The sequence below is a fragment of the Heliangelus exortis genome, chromosome 2, assembly GCF_036169615.1.
Source record: "Heliangelus exortis chromosome 2, bHelExo1.hap1, whole genome shotgun sequence".
Lineage (NCBI taxonomy): Eukaryota > Metazoa > Chordata > Aves > Apodiformes > Trochilidae > Heliangelus > Heliangelus exortis.
In genome coordinates this window covers 145,543,307-145,555,460 of record NC_092423.1, presented here as the reverse complement: position 1 = coordinate 145,555,460, position 12,154 = coordinate 145,543,307, and the positions used below count along the sequence as shown (strand labels likewise).

At 44.0% G+C, this 12,154-nt stretch overlaps 2 protein-coding genes across 2 annotated transcripts in view; both read left to right on the top strand.

Moving 5' to 3' along the window:
- COL22A1 (collagen type XXII alpha 1 chain) overlaps positions 1–3,015 on the top strand; it is a 197,943-nt gene extending 194,928 nt beyond the window's left edge. Inside the window, exons 63-64 of the mRNA XM_071738442.1 lie at positions 330–407; positions 1,101–3,015. Of these exons, the coding sequence (XP_071594543.1) occupies positions 330–407; positions 1,101–1,288 (266 nt within the window). The 3' untranslated portion in view covers positions 1,289–3,015. The remainder of the gene's footprint in view (positions 1–329; positions 408–1,100) is intronic.
- A 6,170-nt stretch (positions 3,016–9,185) lies between these two features.
- On the top strand, positions 9,186–10,900 carry LOC139793790 (leucine-rich repeat-containing protein 30-like). Its single transcript, XM_071738702.1, has one exon. It carries the CDS (start codon positions 9,600–9,602, stop codon positions 10,389–10,391), a length of 792 nt encoding a protein of 263 aa, XP_071594803.1. The 5' UTR covers positions 9,186–9,599; the 3' UTR covers positions 10,392–10,900.
- The last annotated feature ends 1,254 nt before the right edge of the window (positions 10,901–12,154 follow it).

Sequence of the window (12,154 nt, the reverse complement as noted above, 5' to 3'; positions counted from 1 at the left end):
AAAGGGATGCGTCCACCACATTTGGGCATCTACTTTTCCTGTGAGTAGTATCTCAATGGTCCTCAAAACAAGTATGGTAGAGACAGTCTCAGTCTGTTGAACCAGAGCTGGTGAATGGGACCAGCTGGTGTGTTCCACCTCTGTGCAGAATTCAAGTGGAGTGAGTCCTCATTCCCACTCAAGATCTTATGTCAGAGGACTGGTAACAATTAGGAAATATTTTAAGAAAATATATTGGCTTCAGTGTGGATAGAAGATGTGTGGTAGCATTCTTTCATTCTATCTAGATCATGCTATTCTGTTCATTATTTTTCTTTCCTTCTCTACAGGAGAAAGAGGAGTAAAGGGTGAAAAAGGAGACACAGGTGTTGGCCAACGAGGGGAAATAGGTCTTCCAGGAATTCCAGGTGTGTTAATTCAGAACACTCCACAAAACAAATCACTCAGAAACACGAGAAGGACACAGGTCTCTCCCATATTTTCACCAGGCTGAACCCAGAGATCCCGGTAGGCAAGAGGTCACATCCAACACCTGTGTCTCAGGTGTACAGCTCATTTGTCAGCCTTTGCTCACCCAGCAAATATATTTCATTTCTAAGTTGAAATTAGGAGCCATTGATCAGTTTTGCATTCACTCAGCTTTGTTGGGGGAGGAAGCTATGGGAAGCCTTCATAATTCCATGGGCTTCATTTGTTTCCCTCTGTTGCCTTAAAATAACAATGAACCAACTGTGCTTTGTACAAATAAGTCACTGCCCAAAGTTGGGTCTTGCCTCAAGCTTTGCCATCTTCACCTCCTCTCTATGAGGATGGGATGTTACTGGTTGGTTCTTGCAGCTACACAACTTCTATGTGGGGGAAGTGGAGACACAGCAGGGTTGTGCAAAGCAAGGATGGCAGATGGGGTGGAAGTCTTTCCTTCAGATGAGCCACACTTATACATCCCTGCAGAGAGACGTGCCAGCCAGGCCTGAATCTCTGGAAGCTGATGTCTGCATCCCAGTTTGGCAGCAAAGCCATCTCCTGTGATGTTACACTGCTGAGTACTGCACTCTGAGGGGGGTCACTCACCAAGGGCATTTATTTTGTTTGTATTTCAGGCCTCCCAGGGGAGCCTGGCTATGCCAAAGATGGGATGCCAGGACCACCTGGCCCTCAAGGTGAAGCTGGGGTGCCTGGTCTCATGGGTCCCCAGGGACCTCCAGGAGCCAATGGACAATGTCATCCCACTCAGTGTGCTTACTATGCAAGCCTGGCTGCCAGACCTGCCAACGTCAAAGGGCCCTAGCATGAAGGGAGTATCCCCAGACTTGTTTTTAAAACTTGAATCCATCATGCCTGCCAAGAGCTCTCAGATGTCTTCAACTGTGTTTCTTTCATGGGAGACCTTCTAAAGCCAACAAATGCTGCCGGTCGGTCAGATTATTTTTATGATTTATAATTATTATAATTATTATTATTGTTATCTTTGATGTGATATGTGAATTTGTTTTTGTTTTCTCTAACATCAGGGCATATTAAAACATTAAAAGTAAGTGTTTTTTCCCCTTTTGAAGAGCAAATAATATCAACACAGTGTGTAGCTGTTTACACAAAACCATTCCAGTGCCAAAATTTTTGTTTGCTTTCTGGTTACTTCTTTCCAAAGCTTCACCCCTTACCCTTGAAACTAAAAGCAAAAATCCTGCACTGTGCAGCCTGGGGCCTAACTGTGAGGCACAGGCTGATTGCAGGATTGTTGGTGATATCTGTCATTCACTTGGAGAGAAGAAAGGCAAAGCCATGCCAAAGCTGGGGAAGAGGTCTCCAATACATTCAACTCATAGTGGACAGAGAGTTAGGAACACCCAATGTGTGTTTCCCAGAAGATCCCTGTTAAATGTACTGGTTTTCTGGTCATAAGTGAATCTGTATGTTACAGGAAATACTTTTTATGGGACCATGTGGAATCTCACCATAATACCTGAAGAGATCACAGAGATGACTTATACTTCCCTATTGCTCCCTGGGCAAGGACTTCAGTATGGGTCTGGTCCCATCAGATGGAGCTGAGCTTTGTTCTGTCAGGGAAATGCCTCTACAAGAAGCTGTGTTGCTGTACTCTGCCAGCTCAGTGCTGCCAAAACTCCTTTAAATTATCAGTGCACACACAGCTCCCTACTGCTGCTTCACCCAAAAATCAGCCAGAGCAGCACAGGGAGATGACATAAAAAATCTCAGGAAGCCAAAGTGACCCAACTTCACTCTCACTCTTTTGGATGATCCACTATGACAGTAACTTGGTAAAGTTGTGTTTTAGAAGATAGATGAGAAGTTGCAGTCTGGTCTAGGAGAAGGTCGATCTCTGATAAAAGGGTAAGAGCAAAAAGATGTTCAGAAACCTTGTTTGATGGTGAAAGCAAAAAGGCAGACACTGTCCTTTTTTCCCTATCAGCTCATTGCCAAATTCAACCCAAAAAATGCAAGGAGAAAACAAAGAGGGGATGGAGTCTGAAAAGACCTTCACAATGGGGCATTTGTGAGTTTGACCCCAAACAAACCCACTCACAAAGGTGCAGAGCTGAGAGGTGGTGAGGCCTTGGACCTATGTGTCAGTCAGCAAAGCTCTTCTGCACAGAACAGTTTGTGTTGGGGATCAGAGAAATGAACCTGACACAGGCACTAAATGCTGAATGTGTTTGGAAATCTCATCAGGTCTTTTGGAGACAGAAATGAGGCACCATGCCCTGCTGGCATGTTAACCACATGGCATGGTGCTGCCAAGCTGGCTAAGCCAAGCAGAAGTCACATCTGTCTCTAACTACCCCAGAATCTGAGGCCAGAGCCCAGAAATAACCATTTGCCAGTGTTGGAGCATTTTTCTCACCCAGTAGGAGATACAATCTGCCTCTGCTTTACTGAAAAATGAAATTAAATAACATGTTCACATGCCAGGGTTAAACAAAATCTTTACTGTTCAGCTCTCAGTGGTGCTATTTTTTGCTATTTCCTATGCAAATAAACTCTTTGATTTGATTTTACTGTGTTTCTTCCTATGGAAAGGCCAATCAAAGTGAAAGCATGAAGAGAAAAGCATACTGCTTTTAAGTAATTCTCAGTGGTATATCTATTATTCTACAGCATCTTAGGTCAGCTTGCTGTATGTCAGTATTCAGCAAGCACGTTGACCACTTTTTGCTTAGCATTCCAGGCTGATTAAGATTTCAACCCTCCAGTGGTGAGACTGGACAAGTTTCCTAAGCAATAGATCTTTCCCAACATGGCACGAGTGTGAAGAAATGCGATGGCAGTGATCAGATTTCAGGTCATTCATGTTAACCAGGCCATGTTAATGTGACATTTGATTCTGGTCAGGATGGTGACTCCTCAGCCTCTGTAGATTATCTCTCGTGGGTGTCTGCATGCACTGTGCCTGACGTACACTTTAATACACCATGCCAAGGGTTTGTGTGTACTTATGTTCTATTAAACAAATTTCAGGGTCTTTTCCCCCTGTGATTTAGAGCAGTGGGATCTTGTTGAAGGAGATCTAGGGTGGGTTGTTTTTTTTTTTTTGCATAACCCATTCCATTTGAATGTCTCTTGGCCATTGCCTGTGTTAGCAACACGAGGACCAGACTTGTGCCTTTAGTAGCAGTTTAAAGATCTGTCTGGGTTAGGCACAGACTCCTGCTCTGCAACTTCACCCTGAAAAGGGGACACAGCCTAATTCCTTTTGCTCCAGCGTATTCCCCAGCATATGGCTGTCTGTTCATTCTGTTTCTGGAGACACCTCAGACTGTTTCTGTGCCCTGAACTCAGTGGGTGCCGTTTCCCTGCTTTTTTTTTTTTTTTAGATCTCTTTTCTCCCCAGCCAGTTAAATGGTATTTACCAGCATAATCTCTTGCTAGTGAAAGGAGTACCAGACACATGCTACAGACCCAGGTCAAGCCCTGTGTGTTTGTGTCCACCCAGTTTTTATGGATAGAGCCATCAAAGGGAGGTTCCTATAGATGCCACCTCTTCCAGAAGCAAACCCAGTGTGAATGTGCCTAAAAAGTCATCTGCAGGTAGGTAAGAGGTAAGAAAGGTAAGACAGGAGGGTGTATTGGCAGGATTTCTGTCCTCCAAGCTCAAACACCAAAAGCCACAACAGGTTTTGCCTCAGTCTGTTTCTGTATATTTACAGTCTTTGGAAAAGCAACCTGAAATTATTTTCCAAAGTAGGTCTGCCATCTGGTGCGAGAGTAAAGCTACAAATACAGCCCTGGGCATGGTCAGAAGCTGCCCTCAGAAAATGCAGATTCCTCTGTTCCTGCACAGGTGATGGTGTGTGCTGGGAGGTGACAAGCAGCATCCTGCAAGGGGACCATGTAGGCAGGAGGTGGCAGAAAGGGCAGAGGCAATGCTGTGATGGGCTCTCCCATGAATGCTCCTGAATAAGGGAATGCTGTGGCTTTTCCTTCTCAGTGTTCCAGTCTCTGCAACACCACCACACTGGTGCAACACCACAAAGTCCACTCAGCAAGCCTGAGGTTAAAACCTGTGAATACACTGATCTTTTTGTTGAACTTTTTTTTTTTTCTGGTCCTGTGGTGAGAGAGGCTACATTGTTAAAATTGCATTAGAGAGACAATGTATTATTTACATATTGAAAATGTGCACATGTGGTTTATGACACCGTTTTGGATGCTTTGGGTTGTTTTTTTTAAAAAAATCAAGTGTATAAATTATTGCAATTATAGCAAATAGATCAATACTTCATTAAAATTTTTTGCTTTTCAAATAAATTTAAAAAACAAAATACCAATATAAGTTGGGGCAAGTATCTTTTTTTGTGTTAAATTATTTAACAATTTCTGCTTGTTTTCTAAGCTTTTTTGAATTAGCTGCTGCTATGAAGCAATATAAGGGAATGGATTATTTTCCCTCTTTTGCTGCTTAGGAGTGACCCTAAGTAGAGCCTTATGATGCTATTTTCCTGAGCTGTCTTTTTGCCACCTCTTGGTTTTAATATGGGACAATTAAACAGAGCTGAGCTCTGTTCTCCATATGCATTTGGAGATCTGTAATCCAAACAAGATTACTCCTTTCAGGACTAAACCAAACATGTTTCTTTCCAGAGAAACAATAAACATGGTGTAGCAGCAGAACCCAAACTCTGTTCTCTGACCACAAAACTGGATGGGAGATGAGCATGGCTTTTGAATTCTGGGCAAAGAAAAGAAATATAATCAAATTTGTTTAAAAAAAAATTTACTGGTGGCTCAGTCTTTTAATATGGAAACCAACCAAGCCCTACCCTGCTATAAATTGCATTTTGGAAATTTTTGGAGCAAGACCTGATGGCTGGATATCACAGTCCAACAATGTCTTGGGTGCCAGAGACACTGCTAGGGAACTGACAGAGATGGTGTAGGACCTAGGGGAGTCTTTCCAGATCTGTAGTGATTAACCCTGTTGGAGACTACATAGTGTAGGATACAGGTGTGCCTGTTTGGGGTTCTCTTCTTTTTCGGGGGGTGGTGCTGAAGGGGCCATAGCGGGTGTTGTGGTCCCCTGCAGAAGCGGCTCAGTGAGCGCGGCTTCTGCCACGGCTTTTATATCCTTTAATAGGTCGATTATCACCCCCCATGTATCGTCTATCCCGGTTTTAACTCCGGCTACTTCTTGGTTATGGAGTTTTTCCAGCAGCTTGCGGACCTTCTGCCAGAGATCTGACGCAGCTGCAGAGGCAGGGAAGAGTTCACGCTTTTCCGCCGCTGCCAGGTTTTCCTTGGTAAGGGAACTGGCTGATAAACCCATCTTGCTTATTCTTTTCTTAGTCAAAAGTAGGTAAAGAAAAGGTAATAGATCTTCCTACCCGAGTCACTGAGTGAAGATTTTGTAGGGGGATTTGCTCCTGGTCGCTCGTAGAGGGGGGGGCCTAGACCGAAGGTCTATGCCTGCATTCTCCACCAGATGTTGCCGGAAACGGACGCCACCGAGAGCATGAGCTCGAATCTGAAGCCCGGGACCTGAGCTACTAGCAGATCAAGTCAGTAGCAGAGACCAACTATGACCAGCCTGGCACCGCATCTGCTCTAGAGTGAGCTGCCTGGTTGCACCCGGCTTTTATTGGCCCCAGGTCTTGGGCATGCTCAGTGGGGCCAGCCCTAACCGGGCACAGGTGAGACTAGGCACCAGCCTGGCTTGTCACCCGGTGATTCCTGGCACCTGTATCCTACAACATAGCATGTCAAATTATGTTAGATACTTATATCCAGGTCTGTGAATCCCATGCTCAGTCTCTAAACAGTGGGATGCAGGGACAGGCCATGACACCTTCACTTTGGTGATCCCAATGTAAGCTGTGGAGCCCAGAGAGAGATTCAGCAGTTCCAAAAGTAGTGAGCTGAAGCACTCTGGGCTGTGTTGCCTACATTAAATACGTCTTCATGGAAAACAAGAGCTTCTGGTAGCTATCTTTATCTTCCACCATTACTCACTCACTTTCCCACCAAGTTGCAGTGGGGATATATGTGTTATAGATGCTGGGACACTGGGTTCTATGTGAACAGCATCCAGAAAGCTCAGAGAGAGAGACAAGGTTATGGTACAAACCTCTGCTTTCCTTGTTCGAGGGAATAACAAGAAAATTTTCTTCAAATGAGTGCACTAATAGCAACTACACAGATTGAAAAAAATCCACTACCACATCTTTCAGCCTCCATGAGCTGGAGTACAAAACTGCTTAGGGTTAAGGTTGCTGCTTCATGGCTCAGAGAAGAGCAGCACAAGGAAAAAGCCAGCCCAGGGATGCAGACAAGCTCTGGCCCTGATCTCCAGCCCTGCATACTTGTGAATATCCATCAGAGACCATGAAGAGTCCTCATTGCTGCTGTCTCCTCAGAGCCAGTGCTGCTGGGGGAAGAATCTCTACATCAGTCATCTGTATGAGGTCCTTAATGTAATAAGGGTCCATCAGAGTCTGGATTTTCATTTCAACATCTTTGTAGATGAAGAAATTTAATAAAGAGAAGAAAGTCTACTTACTTTCATCGATCTGGATTGACCCTGGAAGTCACAAATGTAGATTTTTTTCTTCTGACTTATTAAACAGGAAAAAGTGATTACAAAATTATGAAGAAATGATGAACAGGTGACTGATTTTCATAATTGCTTTACAAAGCATATTTTCACTGTAAGGGCAAACTTCTGAATACTTTGCATAGCTTGACTCATGAATATTGATGCTAGCAATATTCTTGTTGGAGTTTAAACTGAGAATGAGAATATCCTGCTAGGTCTCTAAGGGATTAGGTGTTGATAATATGGGCTCTTTATTGTTTACATTTTGGACCCTGAACTTTATATAGAAATCACAAGAGGACAATTTGGCAGAGGGACATTAATCATATTCTGATGTGCCCAAAGACCCAGCAATCAAATTCAGGAAGAAGGATGTCTTGCAAGATGGAGCAGAAGAGAACCTGACACCTTGATGAAGGAAAATCCAGGGCCAAACCTAGGTGTAAAAAAGTTAAACAAACGACCAGTGCTAAACATCTTAAAAAACTTCCTCTGCCCAGGGCTTTGGCTCTGCATGGAACAGGAGTTTATTTCACAGGACAGACATCTTTGACAATGCGTTCCTAGAAACATATTTTTCCCTTTAGTATTGGGGGGGGTGGCTTTCAGCCAAGTCTAAACTGTCTCTCATTGCACTAAGTTCTTCAGCAGTTTCTTAATGGGAGCTGAGTTTGTTTGAGTCTTATTTTTATAGCTAATCACGAGGTCTGTCAATTCTGGTAAGCATCTTTCCCTTGCAAGTGAGAATCTATCTGTTCCTTGGCTGCTGTATTCATCTCAGATGTACATATATCCTTAAGTCATTGTACTCATTCTTACTTATGAATAACTGTTAAACTTTATTCAGTTCTGCTGAATCTATTTCATGTAAAATATCCACCTATTCTTGATGAAGCTAGAATAGCCTTCAGATCCCACTGTCATTAAAGAATAGGAGTAACCCCTTCCAGTGTATCCAGGATCTGCTCATGCTGTTAGGTACTCACCTGTGATGGCCTCAGGTCAATAACTTCTGCAGACCCTCTCAGGAAGCTCAGTCTCCAGCCACCAGGACCCCAGAAGCTTATAAGGCCTAAGAAGCCTCACAACACTTCTGGGTACTGGGAGAGTGATCGAGTGATACAGTTTTCTCTTACAGATGCTCAAAATTAATCTGGAGGAAATTCAGGGATTGATTTCAATACTGTTATGGTAATTGCACTCTGAATCAAAGTCAAGGTAACAGCTGGTATGTAACAGACTGAAAAGTTTGTCTTTCAGGTGAAATCTAATTAAAAAGAAGATGCCAAAGGGTAAGTCTGGATGCTGATAGTTCTCTTGTCAGAATCTCCTAGGTAGAGGCCTCCCAGCTTTTGCCACCCATTTGTGCAGTCACGCACACCTCTGGCACTGGGACACAAGCTCCCTGCAAACTCAGCACAATCCTGGGCTGAGGAGATGAGAACTGAGCAGGGTGGGAAAGCAAAGCTGATGTGTTCTCCTTTCACAAGACCTGACCTGGTAGACCTGCATAAATCATACCTCTAAAGCATTTTTTTCTACCTTTAGCAGCATCTGGGAAGCTGTGGAGACCACTCTCTTTGAAAAGCATTTAAAATAGTTGTCCTAAGCATTTTTCATCTGAAAGCCGTGAGGATTGGAGGATGAAGTAAAAAAGGTGGACTCTCTCAGCTTAAGATTTCAAACCCTCTATTTTCTCCTTCCAGGAAAATGATGTGCTCTCTACACCACATGCTGTGCTGAGGGGTTAGGGATAAACCTGCCATTTTTCACCTGCCCTACATTTGTGTGCCAGTAAGGAATAAAAATTTGCTTTTAAATATGCCAGAGCAAGTCTAGTGCAAATGAAGACTATATCTCTGTGGTGCAAGGGTTCATAAGCTCAGCAAGAGGGAGAAGGACTTTCAGATTTCAGAACTGACTATTGTGTTTGCTGAATGTTAAAGACACAGCCTGACCTGAGAGCAGGACCTGTTCATGGTTCCCAGATCCCAGGCCACCAGCTATGATGAGTCTGTCTTCTTCTGTCCTTGTTTACCAAGTACTTTATCTTCTCCCACTTATCATGTGTTTTGTCTACCCAGCATTGCTGTTTCCATTGCAATCCCAACCACTGTGAGTTCCTCAGACAACAGCACCCTGGCTGTTCCCAGAAGGAGAGAGCTACACACACAAAAAAAAGATTTCAGTCAGTCTGGCAAAAAGCACAGGCATGAGGCTGCTGTTTCACTTTCAGCACTGACAGGGATTTGCCACCAGTTTGTCAGCTGCAATCATGTGAGGCCACCTCAGAGTCTGGGAGCTGGGGTTGTGTAGGCAGCAGAGCTGGAAGGGAAACACCTTGTTAGGTGAGAACCACCAAGTGTTTGCTCAGTGGGAGGTATCTCAGCAACCCAAACACTCTGCCAGTGTGTTGGTAACGTGCCTGGCACAAAGGACAGCTGACAGAGGGCCTCAATCCACCAAGAATTTCAGAGGTTGTCTGTGGAACATACAACAAATTGTCATTGATCCCCTCAGTTCATCCAGCCCCGGTTCTGGTGGGTCAATGGACACAGCCACCTCCTTCAGATGTGCCTCTGATCGACTCTGGAGGTACCTTAAAGAAAAAGATCCCAAGTATGAAGGGAAGAAAAAACTCAAGATCTCAGGCAGAGAACTGGTGTCTGTTCCTCCAGAGGTCTTTGGCTTAGACCAGCTGCAGGTCCTGGAGATGAGCCCAGAACGAGAGAGTTGTCTGAAGTACCAGCTGGAGCTGCTCCCCCGAGAGATCAGCCACCTCCAGAACCTAACCTGCCTCTACGTGGACTCCAACAACTTGAAGAAAATCCCTGCTGAAATTGGCACTTTGAGTCACTTGGAGAGGCTCACACTGAGCAATAACAGCCTGAGCTCGCTGCCCCCAGAAATGGGAGCACTTCAAAAGCTCCACAGCCTCCACCTTGCCAACAACAGCCTCACCGAAGTGCCTCCAGCCCTCTGCCAGCTGAGGAGCCTCACCTTCCTAGATGTGAGTGACAACAAAATATGCACAATCCCCTCCAGCATCCGGCATCTGGAGAAACTGGAAACATTGCTGTTGGTCTTCAACTCACTGGAGAGCCTTCCTGAGGATGTCTGTCTTTTGAGGAACCTCTGCACCCTTTGGTTGGGAAACAACCGTCTACAGTCCCTTCCAGCAAGTTTTGGGGAGCTGGTGAACCTGGACTGGGGATACAATTACTGTTCATGCAACTTTGAAGGGAATCCACTGGAAAGTCCTCCCCCTGAAGTCTGCAGCAGAGGCCCCAGAGAGATACGGGACTATTTCTTGTCATTCCATAGGACTCAGAGAGAATAAACAACCAGTGTCAGCCCTCTCGAAGTGACAGGTGGATTTATTTCATGCAAATCAACTGAACAAGCAAAATGAGTTTCAGATGGAAAAATCTGGTGAAATCACTGGAGCTCAAAACCTTTCTCTCTGCTGCAAGGTGATTACTCCTCTGACAGTCTTTTTTTATTATTATTTTTTTAACTTTAGGATTGAACAGTGCTTTATCCTTTCCAAAAATTCACTCAAGGACAGCTATAATCTTTTTGTTATTTGTAATTGCATGCACATATCTCAGGAAATATTGCAGAAAAACATCCAGTGTGAAAAAATGAGCAACAGCTACTCTGAGAGGATAGAGTCAGGTGAACAACAGGTGGTATGTAAATAGCAATGATGCATTCTGTTTGTTTGCACATGGGGTTGATGCTGGAGTCTGGAGTTGGAGCAGGTGCAGGCTGAGATTTCTGCAAGTGCTTAAAGCCATATTGCCTTGTGGATTTGGCTTTGCTTCAGATAGCCTAGAATCTCATTATTTTCCATTATCTAGCACATTATTTCATTATTTTCCATTATCTAGCACAAAGGCAGAATCAGTTCAGGCTTCCCTTTCTACAAGGTTCCATGCAAGCAATATCTCCATTGCTTCAGCAGGACATGGTGTATTTCTTGCCCAGTTTCTTCTTAAGAGTAATTTCAGGGCTGTTTCAGTCTCTGGGGGAATCATGGACCTGGAGTAGATGAGCAGGCCTTGGTAATACTGCTGCACGGTTGCCACATTTAAAGCATGCAGCAATAGCAAAAAGGTTTTGACTTTTACCAAGGCTGGGAAAGTGTTAAGAGATATTAAAATATGAGTATTTTATTTGCATAATTCCTGCAAGGCGACATTTCTGAGAATCTCTGTCTATAATCATAAAAGGCTTCATCAATGTTACATTACGGAATTGCTGAGACTCCCTTCTGTTTTGTTTTGCTCTCTGTTCCCCCTAACCTCTCATCAGTATTTTCCTTCCTTCTCTCTGTAGCTTTGCTCTTTGTGTTTTGTCTTTGGCTGCTCCCTCTGATACTATTTGTGTTTCATTTTTCTCTCATCAAAAGCCTCTCATTCCATTGTAAATGCTTTTCTTTGCCCTCTTGTCTCCTTTGTTTCCTATTTCTCCTCTGGTCAACATACAGAAAACTGCAGCTTTCTGCCTTTCATGGAAAGAAGAAGGGCTGAGTCAGGCCTTCTGGGAGCTGAACATGTTCCTCCAGGGTTTCCAGAGAAGAGGAGAGAGAAAAGACTTGAGGCACTGAGACACAGACCATTAAGTCTCTTGTTCAGTTATTTTCTTTTCTTTGTTACAAAGATCAGCCCAAGGGGAATAAGACATCTGAACTGATGCTGAAGTTTTACTGGGTGACAAAAGCACAACTCCAGATATTCTTAGCATAAACAGATTTTTACATTGCCCTGCTCCCAAGTCTGCCCTTGACCTCTGTGGAGCTTTCCAACCAGCCAGCCCTTTTTAGAAGGTACAGAAACCATTCAGGTTAGGAGCAGTGTGTCACATATAGTGTGTCACATATAGTGGTAGATCAATCCCTGGCAATGATGGGTATGCAATAACATCCCACCAGTTTGTTCTGTTTTCTGATTTTAAGATGTGTAACACAGGAAAGAAAGAGTAAAGAGACAATGGTGCCTTGCTCACTTTGTGCTCTCTCAGGCAGTATAAGGAATCAGAGATGAAGGAGCTGCACAATCAGCTTCAAGTCCTTCGCATGGTTATTTTTCAGAGGAGATT

Coding starts and splice junctions, on each gene's coding strand:
- LOC139793790 (XM_071738702.1), top strand. CDS start 9,600: ATGGACACAGCCACCTCCTTCAGATGTGCCTCTGATCGACTCTGGAGG.